The sequence below is a fragment of the Saimiri boliviensis genome, chromosome 7 (genome assembly GCF_048565385.1).
Source record: "Saimiri boliviensis isolate mSaiBol1 chromosome 7, mSaiBol1.pri, whole genome shotgun sequence".
Lineage (NCBI taxonomy): Eukaryota > Metazoa > Chordata > Mammalia > Primates > Cebidae > Saimiri > Saimiri boliviensis.
The window spans coordinates 95,166,518-95,192,982 of NC_133455.1; the positions used below are offsets into that span (position 1 = coordinate 95,166,518).

Consider the following 26,465-nt stretch of genomic DNA (forward strand, 5'->3'; position numbering starts at 1 on the left):
TTTTAGGTATTATTCCTTTGTTTGTTTTATTTTGTTTTGTTTTTGAGATGGAATGTTGCTCTGTTGGCCAGTCTGCAGTGCAGTGGCACAATCTTGGCTCACTGCAAGCTTTGCCTACTGGGTTCAAGTGATTCTCCTGCCTCAGCTTCCTGAGTATCTGGGACTACAGGTGTGCACCACCACACTTGGATAATTTTTGCATATTTAGTGGAGATGGGGTTTCACCATGTTGGCCATGCTGGTCTCAAACTTCTGATGTCAGGTGATCTGCCTGCCTCGGCCTCCCAAAGTGCTGGTATTAGAGGGGTGAACCATCATGCCTATCCTTAGCTATTATTTCTATGTTCTATATTATGCTGAATAAAACATGAGTAAAAATCATTCATTGGAAGCCATAATGTTGGAAAATGAACGTGACATGCAGTGAAAGCTGAATTAGAGTCTGATCTTATCTGTAGCTCTAACTCTAGAACTAACAAGCCAAGTGTGTTTATTAGTAAAAGGATTCCCTGGATCTGAGTGTCCTTATTTGTATAAGAGGAGGGTTCAATTAAGTGATCTCTAAGGTGCTTTCTTCCCTAAAATTTCTATTATTTTGTAAAATGTGAAACATTGCAAGATAAAAAAATGAAATAAAAGGAATACAAGGTGAGATCCATAGACATAATAAGCCATTTGAAAGAAAAAATAGACAAATATAAACTAGTGGCAACTTCTAGTAAAAGTGACATAAAGAGGTTCATATTCTGATGATACATAATAATTAATTTCAAATGATGGTTCTGTCTGAAATAAAATTGAGTCAAAATAAAAGCCCACTATATTTTTTTCTTAAAAGCTTTAATATATAAATTATGAATATCTATATATGGACTGTTACATATCAGTCCCTCTGAGTGAATTAGATATTAATATGTTAACATGAGTAATTATTAAAAATTACTAATTGATTAAAAGTTAACCAACTTTATAAAGAACAGATACTACTGAATTACATTCATATAAATTCATACATACAAAAGTACTATAAAATGAAGATTATAATTTGATATACTTCAGAATTATATATGGGAAAGAACAGCGGGTAGGAGAATGGGTCAGAGATATACGGTGGGCTTCAATACCTCTAAAATGTGTATTCTTTTAAACACATGTAAAGCAATAATGACAGTATTTTAATCTTTAACAAGTCTGACAGAGACTATTAGCATTTTTGTTACATTATTTCTAGCCTTTTGCATATTTGAACTATTTCATATTAAAAATGTATATTTTATATGCAAAATGTCAGAAATATGTAAATATATGAAAATCACCCTCATGAAAATACAAATTTATTTTTCATGTAATTGCTGATGATTTTTATCAAGAGATAATCAAAACACTTACCGTTTGATGCTGTAAAATCAATAGCCACTGTGAAATTGATTTGCGTTCTAGAATATAAATAAACAAAAATTGCTATTAATGAAATAACCTCATAAAAGGAATTTGTTTTCCATTTGGGTTATATTTTTTAATGTCACCAATTTTCTCGATAGGCAGTTTTACATGGTAAGAACTCGGCAAAAATATATTTATTGTTACATATGTTTATAGTCATATAAAATGAAAATCAGAGTCTGAGGAATAAAAGCAGCTCCTACTTTGGAATACGGTAACTAAGTGAGTGACTCATAACAAAGCAGCCAAACTGCAGATAATTGTTTTCCAGCCTCAATGCCACAATTTATTAATTTATCTGTATCCAAAATTGTTCTGCAGTAATTGTAAAATTAGTATTCCCCTTAAAAGTGTTGCATTACTAAAATCATCTCTAATAATGTCATTTATTAAATTAATTCTTTTTGACAATCCCCCAAACATAGGATTTTCTTCAGCATCCCTTCCTGATAAAACCCTCAAGAAGCTAGGCATCGAAGGAGCACTCCTCAAAATAATAAGGGCCATGTATGACAAATTCACAGCCAACATCATACTGAATGGGTCAAAACTGCAAACGTTCTCCCTGAGAAGTGGAATAAGTCAAGGATGCCCACTCTCACCGCTCCTATTTCACATAGTACTAGAAGAACTGGCCAGGGCAATCAGGCAAGAGAAAGAAACTAAAGGCAACCAAATGGGAAAATAAGTTAAACTGTCTTCTTCATGGACCATATGATTCTACACCTAGAAAATCCTGAATACTCTATAAAAAGGCTCCTGAAACTGATAAACACATTCTGTAAAGTTTTAGGATACAAAATCATGTACAAAAATCAGTAGCATACTTATACTCCAACAACGTTCAAGCTGAGGGCCAAATGAAGAATGCAATCCCATTCACAAGAGTAATACGCAAAAAATAAAATACCTAGGAATAAATCTAAACAAGGGAGCGAAAGATCTCTAGCAAAAGAAGTGTAAAACACTGCCATAAGATATCACAAAACATACAAAAGAAAACACATTCCATACTCATGAATTGGGAGAATCAAAGTAATTAAAATAGCCACACTGCCCAAAACAATCTAAAAATTCAGTGATATTCTTATCTAAGTACTAATATTATTTTTCACAGAATTGGGAAAACACTATTCTAAAGTTCATATGGAACCCAGGAAGAGCCTGAATAGTCAAAGCAATCTTAAGCAAAAAGAACAAGGCCAAAGGCATCACATTATCTGAATTTTTAGTATGATACTACAGTAACCAAAACAGAATAGTACTGGTACAAAAAAAGACACACAGATCAATAGAACAGAATAGAGAGCTGAGAAATAAAGCTGCACACCTAAAGATATCTGATATCTGACAAAGTTAACTAAAATAAGCAATGGGGAAATTTATTAAGCAGCATTTTATTGAATAACTTTTATTTAATAAATGGTGCTAGAATAGCTGACTGGCCACATGCAGAAGAATGAAACTTGACTCCTACCTTTCACCTTATATAAAAATTATTAAATCAAGAAGGATTAAAGATTTAAGTATGAGACCTCAAACTGTAATTATCCTAAAAGAAAATCTTGAAAACACCATTCTGGATTTTGGGCTTGGGAAAAAATTTGTAACTAAGTTCTCAAAAATAATCACAACGAAAACAAAAATTGACAAGTGCGACCTAATTAAACTAAAGAGCTTCTGCACAGCAAAAGAAACTATCAACAGAGTGAACAGACAACCTAGAGAATAGGAAAAAATATTCACAAACTATGTATCTGACAAAGGTCTACCATCCAGAATCTACAAAGAACTTAAACCAATTAACAACAACAACAAAAACAAACAAACAAAAAAACCCAACTAAAAAATGGGCAAAGAACATAAACAGACACTTCTAAAGAGGACATACAACTATCCAACATAAATGAAAAAATGCTCCACACCAGTAATCATCCGAGAAATGCAAATGACAAGCACAATCAGATAACATCTCACTTTAGTCACAATGGCTATTACTAGAAAGTCAAAAAACAACAGATGTTGGCGAGGCTGTGGAAAAAAGGGAATGCTTATACATGGTTGGTGAGAATGTAAACTAGTTCTAGCCACTGTGGAAAGCAGTTTGGAGACTTCTCAAAGAACTTAGAACTACACTGGATCCAGAAATCCCATTATTGGGTATATACCCAAACGAAAAGAAATCATTTTACCAGAAAGACATATGCACTCCATGTTTATCGCAGCATTATTTGGAATAGCAAAGACATTGAGCCAACACAGGTGCTCATCAACAGTGAACTGAATATAGAAAATGTTGCACACACACATCATGGAATACACACAGCCACAGAAAAGAAGTCATACTCTTTGCAGCAACATGGATGTAGCTGGAGGCCAATATCCTAGGCAAATTAATTCAGGAACAGAAAGCAAATACCACATATTCTCCCTTACAAGTGTGACCTAAACATTGGATATTCATGGACATAAAGATGTCAAAAATAGACAATGCTGACTACTAGAGGAGAGAGGGAAGAAGGGTGGCACGGGCTCAAAAATGAACTGTTGGGTACTATGCTCAGTCAGTACCTGGGTTTGCAGGATCATTTGTACCATTAACCTCATCATCACCCAATACACCCAGGTAACAAACAGGCATGTCTAACTCTTGAATCTAAAATAAAAGTTGAAAAAGAAATACACAGGATTTTCTTTTTTTTTGTTTTCTTCAGAAATGAAGTATTCCAGACACTAGTGTTTTATTGCTCACAGCATTTCTCTCTGTGCTTGTGTGTATGTGTATGTGTGCATGTGTATGTGTGTGTATGTGTACTTACAGATATAGGTAAGTACAGATATATAGCAATTGATGAAATATGTTATAAAATGCTCAACTTGCAGTGGGGTTACATACTGATAAATAAACTGTAAGTTGAAAACATTGTAAGTCAAAAAATGCATTTAATATAACTTACCTAAGGAAAGTCATAGCTTACTCTAGCCTAGCTTATTCTGCTCTGAACACTTCCATTAACCTAGAGTTGGACAAAATAATCTGGCAACACAGTATGCTGTAGAGTATCAGTTGTTTACCCAGTGATCCAGCTCTGGCCACTGTTCAGCATCAGGAGAGAGCATCACTCTACTGAATGTGTATTGATTTTGCACCATGGTAAAGAATAATGTTGTTGAACTATTGTAATTTGGGGGCCATCTGTATACATATTTTTAAATTTCAGGACTCAGTTGTTACCCAAAGTTATTTTACTGAATTAGTTTATTTTTTTTTCTTTTTTTTTCCTGATGGAAACTAATGAGGTGGCATTCACATAAGTAATTCACTTTTGAATATATCTATGACTCTATATGTAATTCCACCTTTTTCTTACCAGAGAAAATGTAAAAGCACAAATACATGACAATGCTATAATTACTGTAACAACCTGGAATCACATCTAATCTACAAAATATTTTTTAATTAAAAAGTAAATCATCTGAAAACATGACTTTGACTACTTTTTAGCAACAAATTACTTTTGAAACACAGCACAATTGATTTAACACTTCAAAGTTTGGAACCATTGGATAAATAATGATGGGATTTAAATAGAGCAATCTGATTCTGCTACTACAGCATAGGGTCCCTTGTAGTTCTCACAGTAAAAAGTATAAGGATATTTCCTTCATTTTCCAAATATGCAGCCTGAAAAGACCTAAGTACAATCAAGGGACTGAATCAAATTCACACATTTTTTTCTCCTACAGAAAAACAACCTTTCATGCTTACATTTAATAAAAACTAGTATAGATTCCCTTTATATTAATAGTTATATGGTATTTTTTTTCTCAAAGTAGAAATCAGGTTTATAGGCTAAGAATATAGGCTAACTTGGAGCATAACACTAACCAGAATGAACCTAAGTCAGTACAAACTTTTAGAAAAAGAATATAGGAAGATTTCTGGGAGAACCCTGTCAGATAAAAGCCCTTTAGAGGGGCTGAAAAGAACCATCAGCACCCTGCTTCATCATGCTGTGCTAGAGAGAGAAATGACTGTAATACATGGCAGTACAGTAGATTAGAAAGGGTGTGGATTTTGAATCTGAATGAAGTGGTTTTGAGTCCCAGCAACCCAGTTGGCGACCTTAGCCAAATTTCAGAACTCTTGGAGGGCAAGAGCCTGGCACATAGAAATGAAATGAGAATTGAAAGGAAACAACATGAGCTATTACATATATATTTTATTTTATACACATAATATATATATATATATACACATATATATCACAATATAGTCACATTATATATATCACACATTATATATAATGTGAGGTTACATGGCTTGTACCAGTTAACAACACAAATAATTTTATAGAGAAGATACTATAATCCTCTTTTTATAAAGAAGGAAATCTATGTGCACAAAACGTAATAAATTTCCACAACACTAATAAACGACAGTAATGGAATTTGAATTCACATTCAATCACAAAGACCATAATCATAACCCCTATACTAATGTGTTTCTCCAATTAAATATTTGCAAACTTCCTGGCTATAATAGGCACACAGTAAGGAATACTGATTATTATGCTGCAAATCTATAAAAAACACTAGACAGAGGTTCTTAATGATAAAAAGCATCTGGATATAATCTCATGCTTGGGCAAAATTTTCCTTCTATCAAGTATGTTATCAAATACATAAATAATCTGTACATATTCTTTTTTATGTTATTTTATTCAAAATAACATCTCATTAGGAATAAAGAATAACTTTGAGCTTTAAGAATATATGTTTTAGCTTATTATAAAGATCAATTTAGAAGTTCAGTCTTTGGTTCAAACTCTACACTGCCGAGAAAGACACATCATTATCTTGATTCAACTCTCTCCCATAACAGTGTCTGCAGAATGCTTTCCACATATTGAAACCTCACCGTATTTACTGGGCAACTGGATGCATTTGTTTTAAGGTTGTTTCTAACTTGTTGTCTCCAGGGTAGCTTAAGAGATGTAGCATAACTGTCCACTTCTTAGAAGCATTAATTGCAGATACAAGACTTCATAGTCATAGATGCAAAGGTCCTCTCAAAGCCAAAGCTGTGCCTCCCAAAGCTACAAAGAAAAGTTATGGCTACTAACTAAAGAACCACACAGAATAGTAAAAAAGAACGAGACAGCAGAGGCCAGGCACAGTGTATCACACCTGTAATCCCAGCACTTTGAGAGGCTGAAGTGGGAGGATCACTTGAAGCCAGGACTTCAAGACCAGCCTGGGCAACATACTGAGACCCAGTCTGTATAAAAAGTTTTAAAAAATAACTGGGTATGGTGGTACACACTTGTAGTCCCAGCTACTCAGGAGGCTGAGGCATGAGGATCTCCTCAGCCTAGAAATTTGAGGCTGCAGTGAGTTATACTTCCACTAAAGCACTCTAGCTTGGGCAACAAAGTGAGACTCTGTCTCTTAAAAAATAAAAAAAAGCAGACATTTAGAATTAAACTAACTTACTAAAACTCAATAGCTAAACTAAATTACAAAACCATGTAGACTATGTACATAAAACATAATGCACTGTAGAAAAGAAGAAAAGATGAGAAAAAGAGAGAGGAGAGAAGGAAGGTAAGAAAGAAGAAAGGGTGAAGAAAGAAAGGCAGGACCAAAGAGTACTGTTGAAACCCAGGACACTCTAAGCCTAAGTATAAAAGGTGGATGCATTCATTTAGCACTTAACGATAAATAAGAGCATTTGGTAATTATGTTGCAACAGAGACACTCAATGAGTAAAGCAGAATCCTGATGCATATTCAGTGACTGACTGATGATAAGATTTGATTATTTTTTTGTCTCATTCTGCCTGTCAGAAAGAATCTCTCGCCTTTATTACTTTGAATCAGCTGCAGCATTCAGCCCAGAAAGAAAAAAATTATGGCTTGCTAAACAAAGCAGCTCATGGTAGCGATGGTCACTTGGTGTACTATCATACCATTGACATTTTCCTACTTAGAAAACTACAGCTCAACAATGATTTCTGGAGCATCTTCCAATTTCCAAGTACTGTGCTATAGAATGAAGAAAAACAGGAGCAAATAAAACATCCTTCTTGTACTCATGGAGCAAAATTACAGCTTTATACTGTTAAAAAACAATGACAAAGATAGCACAGGATTTTACCATCGAATTCAAAATCGATAGTATAACCTAAAACTCAACTGCACATTTACTGTGATACCAGTTTATTTAATCTCATGACTCCTAGGAGTTTCCATTCATATTATAATATACACTTATAAATTAAGTCTCTCAGTCTATGTTTTTAGGAAATATTAACTGATAAAAATTTTAAAGAAAGTTCCTAGGAATACTATAACCTCAAAGGCTATAAAACAGGTTTCTTGAAGACTTCAATAAATTATCTGCCATAAAAGTAAAGCAAACAACATTTTAATCAGTAATGTTGTTACCCCTTTTCATTCTCTAATATTGCTTGAAGCCTAGTGACAGAGGGAAAAAAATCAATCATGTGTCAAAGTAAAAAAAAAAAAAAAAAAATCAAATGTATACAAGATTACTCCTGACAGAATATTCATAAAACAATCACATTTAAATCCTAGAAACATTTTGTTTAGGAAATGTTACTTTAGCTGTCATTTTATGTTTTAGAAGCAGACAAGACAGCAGGATTTCATGAAATCCAGTTAGCAGCATTATATTTTAGAATATAAAAGTTATGCCTGCCAAATTGCATGAGTTAGCACTAACATCTCATGAGACTTCCCAAAACATATGTCCTAATACTACTAAAATATGCACTTGGAAAATGTCCCTTTTACTCTGCCACATTTCCAAAAGCTGTGGATTATAGAAAAATCGAATGTCAAGATGAAAATAATTTACTAGCACGGCAAAGATCCTAAGGAAACAAGTATATATATATGTGTGTGTGTCAAAGAAAACTCGACACATATATATACAGAGAGAGAGAGAGAGAAATACTATCTTAACATGTATCTTCTACAGCTGTTATTATGAATTAATTACAGAGAACTAACAACTGTGAGAGGGTTGTGCAGAAGGCCTCTTTTCCTTTCTTCCCAATTTCAAATCCTGTTCAGTTACACAAACTGAACTTTGTAAATTATCAAATGGATTTCTCCCCCTCCTCTTTAAATTAATCTTGACAAACAGATTCAGATCCACTAGCTGTTGGTATCTAGAACTTGTAAAAGTAGTTAGGATGCTCACCCAACTATAATATTCCTCTCATTCTTGCCATACTGGTACCAGGACTAGGCTTCTGCCTTGATTTACCAATATGCATTCTAGTTCCCACTTTGGTTCTGGAACATGCCCCGAACCCCCAGTACACCTGCCTTAAACACCATCATCCAGTCTAGTCCTTCTTGACCTTCTCCCACCGTAGGCTAAACCTTGAGCCCCTTTCTGTCTTTTCTCTTTGCTTTTCTCAAAAGTGGTTGACCATGCAGAGAGATGCCTGATTCCAAACGTCACTGCTTTTTCAAAATTCTGGCATCCCCTGCCCATAAACTACTTTGTGAATTAACTGCCCTTGCCAAGTAAGATCTACTAGAATGAGGGCAGGTTTTGAGATGCACAAACGCAAATTTAGATATAAATACTTGCACTTATGATTCACGTGATCTTGAAAAAACGATTCAACCTTTCTGCAGCTCACTTGTAAAGAATTATAAAACCTTCCTGGGATTGTTGTGAGGACCATAAAAGCACCCATCCTTTAGAAGGCCCATGAAGTAGCTGATTCCTTATTATTACGATTATTGATACTAGTTTTTCAGAACCTGAGTATAGCATACTTCTTTGAATACTGGATTGTATAATTCTTATCAGATTTCTGGGTCTGGGTCATTGCTCAGTATCTGACCCTCCATGTCAGTCAGATTTCCTTTCCTTCATACCCACTAATAAGGTCCCAAACTGCCCAACCCAAAACTGCACCATGAATATATGATCTAACTTTATTAGGTGATATCTAGGCACTTTCTCAAACAAAATTATATTGCATGAGGTAATGATAAACTTTGACTTTTTGCCTTATTTTCTAACCTTTATTTCCTTCACAGACTCTGGATTCCTGAAGGATCCATGAAATGTCAAAAGTAAAAATAAAGAAAAAAATAACTGGAGACGAGTGATACGATTCCTCAACTCTTTATTCTTCCTCCTTACTGAATCCAGTTTTTACAAATTAATAAAACTTTCTACTTTCTCTAGACTTTGAAGATTGATTTCTACATATATTTTCACACAATAAGAGTACTCTGAAGTACAACTTCATGAGGCTAGCTTATCTTCCTGCAAGTCAAATTAGCTGGGCATGGTGGTGCGTGCCTGTAATCCCAGCTACTCAGGAGGCTGAGGCAGGAGAATTGCCTGAACCCAGGAGGCGGAGGTTGCGGTGAGCCGAGATCGCGCCATTGTACTCCAGCCTGGGTAACAAGAGCTAAACTCCGTCTCAAAAAAAAAAAAAAAAAAAAAAAAGAACACCTTATCAAAAAGGTATGCAAAATTGCCAATCTTTTTTTAACCAACAGTTAGAAAATATATGTGACATAATCAAAATACAAATTAAAAAAAAATCAACCCCAAACTGAAAATGTAAGCACTACCCATCAGAATCCCATTTAAAATGAGGTAGGTTCCAGAGAGGTGATGCCCGCCCAGTAGGAAGACAGTTGAAGTCTTGGGTGGTATAGACTGGAGTTTGAATCCCAGAATCACCACTAGCTAGGTAGTTGTGATGCCTTGCAAAACTATAAACTCTCTGGGCCCCAATTTTCTCATATGACAGAGACGTAAATACTACTTTGAAGGAGACTTCTAAATGTTAGAAATAAAACTCGAAAGTAACTGCACATAGCAAATACTCTATATTCTGGAGGACAAATTCCTTGAGCAACCCATGCCGTTTTCTCCTGGTTCATACTAATCCTTTCCTCTGTTGGGTCAGAAAATTAACACAAATTTATTTTCCATTAGTCTTCCCCCTAATGTGGGTGAGTGATGTCTCAAGGGTGGGGGCAACAAAGATCCAACCAGTACAGGGAATAGAGGGGTACACTGTCTGCACAGAACTTAAATATAGTAAAATATAACTTATGCATATGCAGCCTACATTTTATTATCACCATACACTAGCAATTCTAAGCAATGTTACTGATAAATTCTTTCCTACCCTACTATCATCTGCCCTTGGTAAGCTACTGTTTATTTATGTATTTCTGCTTCTCCTGTTCCCAACCCCCAACCTTCTAATTGCCCACCATAGTGAAACTATTTTAGAAATAGCAAAGTGTGTTGTCTAGAATAGAATAATTTCACAGAAATAGGTGATAAAATTTTGTTCCTATAAAAGTTTCTTAGTTTCAAAGAAAAGTGGTATGTTTAAAGAGAAAATTATTAGCATACCATTAGGAGGAAAAGGTTTAAAGTTGTTTTTCGAGTATTAATAATAGTCTTGCAAAAATTCATTGCTGTTGCATCACTCAGTTCTTTTAGTTTTCACTGTGTGTGGCTGAAAGTACACACCGTAATCAAGGAATGTAACTATGAAACTGCGCAATACCAACAGAGCGTCAATATTTGGCAACGTTAGTGCTATTCCTGATGAGGCATACCTGAAGAGTTTCCTTTGACTTGAGATGGAGGGCTCTGAAAAAAATTATCTGCAGCATAACATAAACTGGCAATGAAATCACAATGGTAAAGTATGTAACTATACATCTCTACGCTTTCCAAGTATATATTTTAAACATACAAAAATGAGATTCAAACCTTAACCAAATCAGTGTTTATGACAGTCTTCTTAATATTCCTAAAAGTATCTTTTCTAAATCTTACTTTAGATGAATTCAGTTTAGATATGAAAATATTCCATGTGAATATATTTACAGAAGGCTGAATTGGGTTGTTTTTGTTAGATTTATCCCTATTCAGCACTGCAGGGTTTAGCTTTCCACTGATATGATGAATGCAAAGCACTTGGGTGCCACAACAAGCAGCATTATAAAAAAATCCTAGACATGTATATTCAGTTTTTGAATAAGAAATTGGATTAAGGAAAAAGAAAAACACTTTAGAGTGTTGCATGTTCTGGCAAGATGTGCTCCCTGAAGCAACATACCCAATGCAATGACACTTTTTTTTTTTTTTTTTTTTTAAAGAAGAGGTCTCGCTCTGTTGCCAGGCTAGCTGGAGTACAGTGGCATAATCATGGCTCACAGCAGCCTCAACCTCCTGGGTTCAACAATCCCCACACCTTAGCCCACTGAGGAGCTGGGAGAACAGGCACGTGAAACCACACCCAACTATTATATTTTTTAATTTTTATGGAGATGTGGTCACATTATATTGCCCAGGCTAGTCTCGTACTCCTGGGCCAAAGAGATTCACCTGCCTCAGTTTCTCAAAGGGCTGGGATTGCAAGCGTGAGCCACTGTGCCCAGCCTGCCACCTATTATATAAAACTAAGTTAAATGTTCTACAGAATCTTTTCAGTTGTTTCAAGTATTTTTAAGTAAAAAAAAAAAAAAAAAAAAAAAAAAAAAAAAAAAAAAAAAAATCTGTATGGGGCTTGTTTTAAAGGAACTTACTGATATTCAACTAGCCTCTAAAATTATCATGTCAAGAAGCTCACTTTAGCCTTTAAGATTAGCTTATGATACGTAGATAGCTCTTTGTAAAGGTTTTTCAAACAAGTTTTAGATTTAGGGTTGAGTTTGGGTTGGGGCGAACAGGACTGTCTGGAATGAAGGAAATATCCTGGAGTTAGCCTCAAATAGAAATGAACTACAAGAAAGTAACTTTTGCTGGCTTTTTAAATTTGAATACATATTTTTTTCTTCATGTCTCTCATAACTGGGGCAATTAACTACAACAATATGATGACAAAATGAGCTTAGACATATTAGAACTTTGAGATGTTTCATAAAAATGGCTAGCATTTATTGCGGGTTAACCATATGAAATTTAACCCGCACAGCTACTCTATGAAATAGGCATTGCTATTTATACTCCTGTTTCACAGAAATGAAAACAGGTTATGCTAACGAGAGGCAGATCTAGGATTTGAACTGTACAACTAATGCCAGAACCCAAATTCTTGGCCACTACCATACAATGCCTCAATTATCAGCAGCCACTTCCTTGCGAGTGGGCTGACTTTTCCCCATTGATTCCTTACCGAGTTTCTTCCCTAGAAGTTACTGTCCATTTCCTGTCTCTCCTGTTACCTTCTCTCATGCTCCCCCTCATTTAAGGCGTGAAGAAAACAAGCAGTTTGGGCTTCGCATCTTGATTTTGCCTTTCCTCCAAGTAACTACAATGAGGATAGTAAGTTCAGTTGAGACAAATTCTAGTAGAGGCAACACAAAAGCATGTTTTCTTTTTCCAGAAAGCCTGGTCCATCTGTTTCATTTGATTGCTGTATGACTCAGGGAGAGAGTAAGAACATAAACTGATAAAGTCTGAGAGAGACAGATGTGAGGGTTTGTACTGCAGTTTGTCACACTCAGTATTTAAAGTTTTATTGTTCATTAGGTTTCAATTTTGCTAAAAAATTTGGGAGGAAAAAAAGAGTGGAAAATCATGCTTCAAATGACTAATTACTCTGTATTTATTCAACGGCCACTCTATGTTCAGACCTATAAAAAATATTTTTAAAATTACATCTCTTTGAATTAACAAATCATACAAATAAAAATTTAAATGACACCTAGAGAAATTAGTGTAAGCTCACCTGGACTGGCTGGATGAGAGTTTGGCCTTTCTTCAAAGGAAAAAAAGAGTCTGTAGACCTCCAAGTTTCTAACACACTCAATTTTCTGACAAAAGCATAGACCAGGATTTCATGTTGACATGAAATTCTAGTGGCTTAGCAGGGACTCACTGTGCAACAAACCTTAGGATCTGTTTTCCCCCTTCATCTGCCAATCAAAGAGATGTGGAAAACTTTATAGATATTTGTTCCTTAGTTATGGTGATGGGAAACTAGAGTTTCATAACATCTGAGAGACACAGAAGACTAAAAGGCAGAAGAACCAAGTTGAAATGTATGATTCTGTCTTCTGATACTTACAGTGTGAGCTACGGGGAATATGGAAATATATATTCTCCAAGTCCGTAAAAGTGAATTAACCCAATTCGCAAATAATAACAATTGAAATAATTATGATGCTACCTAAGAAATTATCTTAGATTTCATAACAGTATATAATTTGAGGTGAATCTGATATTGTCCTTATTAATAATTGAAGCATTCAATGCCAAAAGTTAGAGATTACTAAACATTTTAAGTAGTCAATTGTGTTCAAATTTTAATATCTAAAATTATTTTTAATAAGTAAGGAGAAGTAAATTAACTATAGGGATAAAAGCACAGAGTATGATTAAAAATGAAGACACAACGGTCAATAATCCAGAAGAGACCATCAGTGTTTATTAAGTTATAACAAAGCTCCTTTATGAATATTATTCTTCTGTATAGAAAATAAAACTTTTTACTATTTCAAATCATAGAAGGTATCTCATACTCCATAAAAAACATGGCACTGCTTATAAAAAAAAAATTCTGAAAATTAAGTTTGGATTTCAGGAAATGTTTGCATAAAAATTGGATTTTGGCTGATTTAGTATGGATCTGTCTCACTTTCTCACTGTGTACCTGAATCCATAAATCTGTCTACTGCAGCTAAACATAGTATTTTAGGGACTGAGACAATGAATGAAAAGTAACAAACTAACAACCTGGTTTCCCAAACAATCAAGCTTGTATTTTCATGTAAATATCTATATCAATAATAACTAAACTAGAGGCAGTGTATAATATTGAATACTAAAAACCAGGCCTAAAAAGAAGTTCATCTGAAGGAAAAGATATTAAAAGGCTATTAAAACATTTTGTTTTAGTATTTAAATGTGTCTTTTCTTAACTCTTAACTTTTCTTAACTCTTTTCTAATGGATTCATGAGAAACAAAACAACTTAACATTTTTATAACTTTACATTTCATTATTTTTTGTGAGGAAAAAATAAGAAGAAATAAAATTTCAAATTTTATCTCTTGTAATTTAGTTCTTTCTGTGAGTTTAATTGTAATTTTTGACTCAGCAAAATTACTAAATGATTCATGACAGTTGCCTGTTTTACACTTTCTCTATAGCCATGCTCCCTTGCATCTGATGTAAGAGAAATGTTTTATAAAATTAATGTAGAGGAGCAAAAAAATCACGAAAGCTCAACTAAGTATTTTAAATGAACCAGAGCTAGCTAAAGAATCAATATAATTGTTGTTAATGATATCTTACCTCATGATTTTTCACCCTTTTTATGACCTCAAGCTTTACTTGTCAATTCAGATTCAACATGAGCATAACTCAACAATGAAAAGGTTACGGCAAATAGTTCTCTAAACTGATACAGGGATCGTTTGAACATATGCAAGTCAATAAATGTGATACATCTCACAACCAGAATTTAGAAAAACACATAATCATCTAAATAGATGCAGAAAAGATGTTTGATGAAATTCAGAATTGCTTTATGATAAAAACCCTCAATAAAACAGGCATAGAAAGGACTTACCTCAAAGTAATAAAAGCCATATATAACAAGCCCACAGCCAAAATCATAATGAATGGGGAAAAGTTGAAAGCATTACCCCTGAGAACTTGATCAAGACATGAATGCCCACTTTCACTAGTTCTACCCAACATAGTACTGGAAGTCCCAGCCAGAGCAATCAGACAAGAGAAAGCAATAAAGGGCATCCACACTGGAAAAGAGGAAGGCAAACGGTGGCTGTTTGCCAATGATATAATTGTATATGTAGAAATCCTTAAAAACTTATCTAAACGGCTCTGAGATCTGATAAATTCAGTAATGTCTCAGGTTTACAAAATCAATGTACACAACTCAGTAGCACTGCTATTCACCAACAATGGTAAGCTCAGAATCAAATCAAGAACTCAATCTCTTTTAAAACAGCTGCAAAAAAGAAATAAAATAAAACAAAGTACCTAGGAATATACTTAAGCAAGGAGGTAAAAGATCTCTACAAGAAAAACTACAAAATACTGCTGAAAGAAATCATAGATGACACAAACAAATGGAAACACATCCCATGCTCATGGGTGGAAAGAATCAATATTGTGAAATGACCATACTGCGCAAAGCAATCTACAGACTCAAGTGCAATTCCCATCAATATCAGCATCATTCTTGATAGAACTAGTAAAAACAATCCTAAAAATCATACGGAACCAAAGAAAGAGCTCGCATGGTTAAATAAACACTAAGTAAAAAGAAACAAATCTAGAAGCATCACATTACCCGACTTCAAATTATACCACAAGGCTATAGTTACCAAAACAGTATGGTACTGGCAAAAAGTTGGCACATAGATCAAGAAACAGAATAGATAACCCAGATATACAGCCAAATACAACTAATTGATCTTTAACAAAGCACACAAAAATAAAAACTAGGAAAGAATACCCTATTCAATAAATGATGCTGGGAAAAGTGGCAAGCCACATGTAGAAAAACCAAACTGAATTCCCATTTCTCCCCGAATAGAAACATCAACTCAAGATGGATCAAAGATTTAAACTGAAGACTTGAACCATAAGGATTCTAGAAGATAACCTCAGAAAAACTCTCTGGGCATTGGCTTAGGCAAAGAATTCATAACTAGGAATCCCAAACCAAATGCAACAAAAACAAAAATAAACAAATCAGACTTCATTAAACCAAAAGGCTGCTGCACAGCCAAAGAAATGATCAGCAGAGTAAACAGATAACCCACACAGTGGGAGAAAATATTCGCAAACTACGCGTCTGACAAAGGACTGGTGTCCAGAATGTATAAGGAACACCAACCAATCAGCAAGAAAAAAACAATGACCCCATCAAAAACTGTGGAAAGGACATGAATAGACAATTCTCAAAAGAAGATACCAAAAAGCCAGCAAACATATGAAGAAACGGTCAACATCACTAATTATCAGAGAAATTCAAATTAAAAGCACAATGAGATACTACCTTATTCCTGCAAGAGTGGCCATAATTCTAAAAAGTCCAAAAACAATAGATGTTGGCATGGATGTGGTGAAAAGACAACAATTTTACCCTGCTGGTGGGAGTGCAAATTAGTACAACCGCTATGGAAAACGGTATGGCAATTCCTTAAAGAACTACAAGCAGATATATCATTTGATCCAGCAATTCCACTACTGGGCATTTACCTGGAGGAAAAGAAGTGATTACATGAAAAAAAGCACTTGTACACACATGTTTATGGCAGCACAATTTGCAATTACAAATATATGGAACCAACCTATGTGCCTATCAACCAACAAGTGAACAAAGAAAGTGTGGTATATATACACCATGGAATACTACTCAGTCATTAAAAGGAACAAAATAATGTCTTTTACAGCAAAGTGGGTGATGGTGGAGGCCATTATTCTGAGTAAGGTTACTCAGGAATGGAAAAGTAAACATCATATGTTCTCACTTACACATGGAAGTTAAGCTATGAGGATGCAAAGGCATAAGAGTGATACAATGAACTTTGCGGGACTTGAGGGGTGAAGGTTGGATGAGGGTGGAGAGGGATTACATATTGGGTATAGTGTATATTGCGTAGGTGATAAATGCACTAAAATCTGATCTAAATGCCACTAAAGAATCTATCCTTGTAACCAAAATCCACCTGTACCCCAAAAAACTATAAAGAAATAAGCCTTGGCCGGGCGCAGTGGCTCAAGCCTATAATCCCAGCACTTTGGGAGGCTGAGGCGGGTGGATCATGAGGTCAAGAGATCAAGACCATCCCGGTCAACATAGTGAAACCCCATCTCTACTAAAAATACAAAAAATTAGCTGGGCATGGTGGCGCGTGCCTGTAATCCCAGCTACTCAGGAGGCTGAGGCAGGAGAATTGCCTGAACCCAGGAGGCGGAGGTTGCGGTGAGCTGAAATCGCACCATTGCACTCCAACCTGGGTAACAAGAGCAAAACTCTGTCTCAAAAAAAAAAAAAAAAAGAAAGAAAGAAGCCTTTAAGTCAGAAAAGAAAAAAGATCCCTGAACTGATGATGCCACATTAAGGTAAGGGTAAGGATATGATAAACATCCTGCACAGATTTGGAAAGTATGAATTCTTAGAGTCTTTTAGCAATACAATTTAGAAATATCTAACAAGTTGTGAAATACATATATCATTAAATCCAGTAACATCATTTCTAGGAAGGGACTCTACAGACATTGCATATCTATACACACATGCACTAATGAAGTGCACAAAATGACACATACCGTGTATTTACGTTGCAGCTTTGTTTATAATAAAAAATGGATGTAACTAAAGCATGTATTAACAGGAAATTTTTAAATTAAATGATGTACAATCATACAATGGAAAATGGTTTTAAAAAAGGTGGTAGTGATGTACTAGAATATACACACAATACGTTTAATTAACAAAACATACAATGCAGTGTATTGCACATAGTGTGATCCCACTATTATAAAAAATAATGAAAATAGCAGACGTTAGCCGTTATCATACACGAATTACATCTGAGAGTAAGTTGATAGGCTAGAGTAAGCCTTCGGTAAAAATGCAAACTCTATCAGTGTGATAGAGTTAAAACTGTCATTGCTCTAGGTACTGTAGAAACCCATCTGCTCTGATTAGCCATAAGAATTTTCAACAGGAGAATGAGAACAAACAATAAAAACGATTTATTGGTACCAGATTCTGAAAATGTTTCACACTCACATACTGTTAGATTTACAATGTTGACCAAATATATTAGACATATCTTATATATACACATACATACTGTTCACATGCTCATAAACCAAAAGACAAAAACTGAAAGAAATTTATAACATTTCAATACCACAAATCAGTATTTCTATATGTAAAATATAACCAAATATACCAAGGTGCTTAGTGATGTCCATTTACTTACCTCATTTCTTTATCAACTATTGATGGCAGCAGCTACTCCAGAGAACCTGCGACTGCCATCACGCTGGCTGCAGCAGGGAGGCATGGCTGGGGCTGCATGCTCCATGGAGTGTGTGGGTGTCAGGCCAAGTGGGAGCCTGGCCTTTTCTGAGTTGAGGCAGTAGCTCCCCTGGTGCACTGCAGCCATTCAAAACACAGCTACAGACCGGGGCCTCCCAGGCCACACCTCCTCCATTGAGCAGGCAGGAGCCGCTGCCTTCCATTTCCCCACACAGCTGCAGTAGCCCAAACCATGGCTGCACACCCAGGCATCCCTGCATCCTTGGGGGCCCAGAAAGGGCCCCTGCCCTCACAGGCTCAGAAGTGCCTGCTCCCACTTTCTGGCTTCTCCCTGCTGTTTGCACCCACTCTCATCTTGCAGCAAAGTCCAGGCTGAGCCTGGGTGCCATGAACAGCAGTGGGAGGTGGATGCCTGGTGAGGATGGGGAGGACCAGCAGCAGAGAGGAGCTACCCACTCTAGGGCCTCCTTTCTGCTGTGCACTTTAGAGACTTGCAAGGACACCAGGACTATCAGCTGCAGAAAGGAGCAACCCACACCAGGGCCTCCTCTCTGCTTGGAGCTGGGGAGATGACGAGAGGGCCTGCCTGCAGAGAAGAGCAACCCATTCCAAGGCCTCCTATCTGTTAGGAACTGGGAAGATAACAGGACCACCTGCCTGCAGAGAGGAGCTTCCCACTCCGGGGTCCCCCCTTTGCTAGGAGCTAAACACTTGGGACACCCTGACTGCAAAAAGGAGCTACCCCTGTGGGTCTCCTGTGAGCTATTCTATTGCTCAAACTCTTCATCTTGGCTCACCCTCCACTTCTCTGTGTACCTCATCAGTCCTGTTCACAGAAGAACTTGGGACCTGCCAAATGGCAAAGGTAAAAGAGCTATAACACAAACAGGGCTAAAACATGGCCATTGTTCACCATGTTGCAGTCAAAGGAATGAATAGCTGCAGCCCCTGAAGGAGCCCAGACCTGGGAGCTCCCTCAACCAGGGCTGTGACTTCATCTTTGGGGTCCTGCAGAGTCCAGCATCTTCAAGCTGCTGGGTGCCACATAATTCCTAGTGCCAGCCAGGGAAGCTGCTTGTGGTGTGTCTGGGCCTGCCACAGCCTTGCAGAGAGCGGGCACCTGTGCCAGCACCCAAAGCTGCCTGCCCTGCTGCAGTAGCCAGCATGTCTGGCTGCACGATGGCCGGATCCCACGCTCACACACCCCTCGCCACTCCATGCCTGATCTGCCCTTGGCAGGCGTGGGATCCAGGCTGGTAGCATGAGAAAAGTGCAGCCTGCCAGGCCAAGTGGGTCGAATGAGCCCGGCAAGAACAAGAAAACTCAGGAAAAGGTGCCACCGGCCAGAGGTTTCAGGCCAGAAAAACAACACTCTAAAGATCCTGTAACACTATTACCTACAACTACTCAGGTGTTTTTATAGAAGTAAAATACATTTTTATGACAAATTCAGCATTCTATTTTTCCATCTTCTAAAAATAAAAACAGGCACAGACATCGAAATACTAAGAGTTGGCAAACTTTTTTTTTCTACTTCGCACTTTTAAGTTTATTGAAACAACTGCTGTTGCTTCTGAGTCTGCAGCTACTTTGCATTTCGGATGTGAATCTATAGCAAAGATTACTCATTTAAGTAGGTATTTTGTTTGTTTGCTTTGTTTCTTTAACTAAGAGCAATAAGAGGCAAGTTCTCTGGATTTTGTGAAGCTATCTTTGTTCCTCTGGCCCCCTCCCCATTCCCTCATCCCTTTCTTCAGCCTGAGGACATTCTACCAGTGAGTCTGTATGGGTTGGGGGTGGGGCAGTTGCTGAATCATAATTAGGAAGAGTTCATATGAGTAATATCTCTGTTTAACAGTTATTCACCATAAAGTTACTAAACGCATTCAAATTTGCTTCACTGCATTATTGCATATTGAAAATACAAGATGAAGGCAAACAGCATATGTAGACATTTTACACTGCAAGACAATGAATGCTTGTTTTAAATCTCTGGAGATGGTTTTGTCTGGCTTTGTCCCCACCCAGATCTTATCTCAAATTGTAATCCCTACAATGCCCATGTGTTGAGGGAGGGACCCAGTGGGAGGTGACTGGATCATGGAGGTGGCTTCTCCGATGCTGTTCTCATGATAGTGAGTTCTCATGAGATCTGATGGTTTCATGTGTGTTTGACAGGTCTTCACAGGCACTCTCTTGCCTGCTGCCATGTAAGACATGCCTTGCTTCCCCTTGGCTGTCAGCCATCCGCCATGATTACAAGTCTCCTGAGTCCTCCCCAGACACGCTGAACTGTGAGTCAATTAAACCTCTTTCCTTTATAAATTACCCAGCGTCGGGTAGTCTCTTTATAGCATTGTGAGAACAGTGTAATACAGGGGATACTTGGTCAGGTTAAGAAAATGAAGAAATAGGTTAAAATAAGAGGAAAAATTAAAAAGATTTCCCTATTTATGGTGGTGTAAGAACTTATAATACACTACCAACACAGGATCTGTCTGGGTTTTGAAAAATTCCAAAAATGATTACAACTGTTTTTTTTTTCCTGAAAAGCATTCCTATCTGAGAGCTGTGGGACCAAGTAAATGACTATTCCATCTATTTCTGCATTCTGATGTAATGACAAGGTACATTCCTTTAATATTATTATTTTTGAGATGGAATCTTGCTCTGTTGTCAGGCTGGAGTGCAGTGGCGTGATCTCAGCTCACTGCAACCTCCACCTCTTAGGTTCAAGCAATTCCCTGGCCTCAGGCTCCCGAGTAGCTGAGACTACAGGTATGTGCCACCACACCCGGCTAATTTTTGCATTTTAGCAGAGATGGGGTTTCACTATGTTGGCCAGGATGGCCTTGATCTCCTGACCTCATGATCTGCCCACCTCGGCCTCCCAAAGTGCTGAGACTACAGGCGTGAGCCACCGTGCCTGGCTCTCCTTTAATATTCTTAACCCAGTATATACATTTAAATCAAGCCCCAAGCTTTTCACCTATATTACAAATAATAAATAGTGCATGTAAAATTTCCTATGTATTAGGCAAACAAAAACATCCTATTAAAGTGTGCATAATAACCTTATCTATAACTATCAATCATACAATAAAGTATTTTCTCTTGGTTAAAGAAAAGTTACAATTTTCCCCAAAAGTAATAGCTCTAGGTAGGTAAGTTTTTTCTTTATATTTGAAACAAAAACATTCTTCCTTTTCCCTTTTTTTCAATAGGCTTGCCATCAAAATATAATAAAGGTGATTATTTCAGTGCCAGGTACCTCAAGGTAGCACTTGTTACACACATTTAAAGAAATGCCTAAACAATGAAGCAATTTCAGAGAATGACTTACCCTCCCTTAATGTAGTCGAGGAATGAAACTTCTGTTTCTACCAAGAAAGAGAGTAAAGTTACCTGAAAAAGAAAAAGACAAAATTACCTTCTAGTAGTTTGTAACCCCAAATAGACTCTTTTCTATTAGAGAGAAAAATCACATTTCTTTGCATTTTGAAAATCACTAAAGACATTATTTTTTATTAACATCTGCTAGGACTGATTGTCCTTACATTTAAAATTATCTGAAGGAAAGGGACCAAAAAAAATTAACCAATGTCTTTCCATGACCAGTTTACTTCCTTTGAAGAACAGCATGAAAATTATCTACAAGGACATTGTGTTATTTCCCATTGTAGATAAAAGGAAAGATGAAAGGGAGTTAAAATCACAAAACCAAAATCAGTGGGCAAAGCCTTCAAGACGAAATGTGTGTTTTCAGTCATGTTTCTGTAAAGAGCCCATCTAATATTTTAACTGTCTTGCTTTATACAGACATAACTTAGAAAGAAAACAGAAAAAACTTAGATTTTGCTTCTCCCCAAAAAAGTTAATCTGAAGTAAAAACTCTGCAGTACATTTTTGCTTAAAATACTGATTTTTTATGATTGATACTTCCATCTTTCTACCCTTCTGTACTGATTTAGCACATCATTCCCACAGAGTTGTCAATTGTAATGACAACTTTTTTTAATGAGCACATACACATACCATGAAATGAGTCTTACTTATTAAGTACAGCCTGTAAAGAGTATAGTATTTCTTACTTCCACTTATATTTTTTTTATGTCTGCCTGATTCACTCTACTCTGATTCCACTGAATGAGTAGTTCATAAAACAACCTTCAGCCTCCTTCAGAGGCCTTGCAGCCCCTAAAATAATCTGCAAGAAGCCAAGTCACTACCTTCTATCAGGTATTCTCCATTACAATCAGTCCCTTGGGAAGTTGATTTTTCTATTATGTTTCTTCATATTAAAACACTAAGTGAAACACAGCTCAGATTTTTCAATCGCTTCCAGTAGGATTAAAGATGCCATATACATATATGCTTATTCATTTATTTTAATCTTTAAAAAATAACATAAAATTTGACTTACTGTTCCAGAATTAGTGTATTTTTTCTTTTTTCCTTTCTTTTTGGGATTCACCACCTTAAAAAGCAGACAAAACAATTAAAATGTGTTAGGGTTTATACTGACTTAGAAAACATTTGTAGTTCAACTTGCTGCCTTCACTTCTTATGCATGTATTCATTTACAAATGCTTTCAGTATGACTTTGGACAGTCATTCAGCCAAAACTTCTCTGCAAAGGTTAATACTGACTATCTTTAAAAAAAAAATGTTTTGCCTGTAATATTCTTCTCACCTGTACATATCAATTACCCTTAATTGTGATCATCTTCTTGATATGATAGAGACCTTTAACATCTAATGTCCTAACTAATGAATGCTTTATAGAAAAATGATGGGTTGTTAAAGTATATTCAAATGACATAACTTTAAATATTAGATTAAATACACAAACATAGCAAATCATCCAATGTGTGAATATTTAAAGGATCTGTTGACCTAACTATTGCTTTATAATGATAGTAATTTCCACCAGTTACCAATGCTACATAGTAATTGGTAAATGTCTGGTTTGTGGATATAAGATTGGCCTTTTGACTATTTGTTCCATTCATAAATTTGACTGCACTTCTATGTTTTATAAAACATTAGGGGATATAGGAAATATTAAGATAAGTAAGACCTGCCAATCTAATAGGATAAATATAATACATAATTGCCTGAAGAGAGACTTCTTCAGATCATCTCAATCCAAAACACGGGGAAAGCATTTGACAGGAAAAGATGATGAAATAATTTGTAAATAAGTATTAATTGAACCATAATTTATTACCTTAACCAGGGCTTCAATTTTTTAAAAAAATCAATAAATACACCATTCTACAAAGAAGAAAAAGCAACTGATCCAGGTTGGCTGGGGTAGACCGCCCACACAACCAGGACCGAAGTGAATCTGAAAAAATAAGCTGAGGCCATGTTAAGATCCTTAATCCTAGGCCAGGGAGTTTGGGTGTTATTTAGTTGATGTTTAACAGGAGAATGATCTAATAGGTCTACAGCAGCCATCCGCAACCTTTTTGGCACCAGGGACTGGTTTCATGGAAGACAATAATTTCCATGGATGGTGGTGAGGAGGATGGTTTTGGGATGAAACTGCTACCTCAGATCGTCAGGCAATAGATTCTTATGAGGAGCACACAGGAGGCAGAGCTCAGGCGGTAATGCTCCCATGCTTGCAGCTCACCTCCCGCTGTGCGGCCCAGTCCCTACAAGTCCACAGGCCTGTACTAGTCTGTGTCCTGAGGGATGGGACCCCTGGTCTACAGAATAGAGTTGTAAGGAGAGAAAATGGAGGCAACAGTAAGAGTCCTATTTTAAATAGTCTATGCAAGAAGTAATGAAGCATTAAATGCAGCAGCCCCATTGAAAATTGTTTGCAGAGAAAAATTAAGAAAACAGAATAAAGTACATTTGGCAGGTTAAAGTAGAAAATCTAAAGAAGAAATGGTCATCCATCCCATGTATTACCTACTGTGTATTTCAGAAAGTCCTAAATGAACACATTCTATAGGAAAACATGCATCAGTAAGGGCGGTGGGTATCACCAGCAAGATCACACATTTTTCAGATGGTTCAGTGGTTATACTATTAAGTATGGAAAAGGCTGTTTGGAGGAGAAAGGTAACGTTTGATCTTGAGGTTTGAAGAATTACTCAATTCTTCCAGATAATTGGAGAAACACACAACTCTCAACAATATATAAGAAATCAGTGATTAAAGTTCATTCAATCAAAAGTTTGAAAATAAAGAGTTCAGTGATACACTTTTCTTGAAAAACTGTATTTCAGCGTTTTTCTACCTAAAAATCATTCATCTAGCATTATGCTTTTGGCTTAGAAGAGGTTTTCCTAAATTTTAGGAGCCACTTTTAGAATTTCAAAAGCATCTTTTAGTTCGTATTACGTCTTTTGCCTGTCAGTATATCATAATGTACTACTGTCACAGAAAAATTACCTCAGATGATTTGGTTTTAAATTATATAATTTAATTACATACATTTTTTTAATTTAATCATACTGGATCATTTCAGTTACCAATAATACATCTGATATAACAATAATAAAGTTATGTAATATATAAATAAAGTAGCATTTGTCACTTCTAAAACTAAATAACAGACTATGGAAGTCACTTTAGAATGATGGCATAAGACGCTCTGAAAAACTGCTTGTCCATAAAGACAATAAGAACATTAGCAAAAATTGTCAAAATCAAATTTTTTCATGAATCTGGAAATTAATAAAAGGCTTGCAACAATCAATAATCACTCATTCAAGAAAAAGAGTAAATCTTATTATGTCATTTTAATTTGCTTTACTCCAGTCCTACTTTTCTCAGCTCTGTAATAGCACTGAAAATCATCAGCTTAGCAACTACAGCAGCTGACAGTCTAAAAGCCACTGGAGGGGACAGAATGGGTATAAACTTCTTCAAAAAGTGTCTGAGGTAACGAATGTAATAATTACCCTGATGTGATCATTACACTATATATATATATATATATATATATATATATAAACACCATACACTACTTAAAAGAATGTGTCTTTTCTAGAGAACTGTCATTAACTGACCTATATGGAAGCTTTCTGGAAAAGCTCCATTCATAGGGCTTGGGCTTGTCATTAACTGACTTAAAGCTTGCTCAGAAGGAGAAGAAGCCCTATCTCCAGGACATTTGTGAAAAGCAGTCGGTGGCAGGTTTGTAACAGCATATCTGCTGGAGGTGATGATTTAATCTGGGCCAAGTAAAAGGCTAACTCAAAAATCAAAAAGGAAGATCTAGGGAATGGGATGTTTTAAAAGCTCTGGGTTATTGCTGGAAATCTGGAAGGCCATGCCTTTTGAAGTGCTATACACATGCCCAGGAAAGACCTAGGGAATTCTTATCTCCATCCAGTCTCAAGTCTCTGCTCAAACAAGTGAAAGCTAAGTCAGGATTTGACATTGCTGGACCACATAAGGAGTGCCCAAATGTACACATATCTGCTGATCACGAATCTAACCAAGCAAACGCTTAAGTAGCCCACACAACAAAAAGTAATGATTTTGTAGAATTTGTCCTTGAAAATCACTAAACAAAGAGCAAAAACAAACACCTTGGAGAAGGTAGAGAATCTAATTTCCAATATAATCCATTATATTAAAGTTTCCAGCATTCAACAACAACAAAAATAAGATTTTCAAAGAAACAGGAAAGTATGGATCACACTTTTCTATACATAGAAAAAAGTAGTTGACAGAAATTGTTCTTGGGGACTTGCAGACATGGGATTTATTAAACAAAGTTTTTAAATCAGCCATTACAGATATATAGAAAGAAGGAAATCATGTCTAAAGGATTAAGTATGAAATAATTCCTTACTAAATAGAAAATATAAAAAAAGGATCAAAATTATATAAACAGGAACCAAGCAGAAATTCTCAACTTGAAAAGTACAACTGAAATGAAAAATTCACCAGGAGGGTTCAACAGAATATTTGAGCTGGCAGGAGAAATAATC

At 36.1% G+C, this 26,465-nt stretch overlaps 1 protein-coding gene across 4 annotated transcripts in view; it reads right to left on the minus strand.

Moving 5' to 3' along the window:
• CPNE8 (copine 8) overlaps positions 1-26,465 on the minus strand; it is a 244,308-nt gene that overhangs the window by 42,309 nt on the left and 175,534 nt on the right. For all 4 annotated transcript variants that reach the window (XM_003926648.4, XM_074403057.1, XM_074403058.1 and 1 more), the window contains 3 exons: positions 22,928-22,981; positions 21,848-21,909; positions 1,390-1,436 (listed from right to left, as the gene is read on the minus strand). In XM_003926648.4, the coding sequence (XP_003926697.1) occupies positions 1,390-1,436; positions 21,848-21,909; positions 22,928-22,981 (163 nt within the window). The remainder of the gene's footprint in view (positions 1-1,389; positions 1,437-21,847; positions 21,910-22,927; positions 22,982-26,465) is intronic.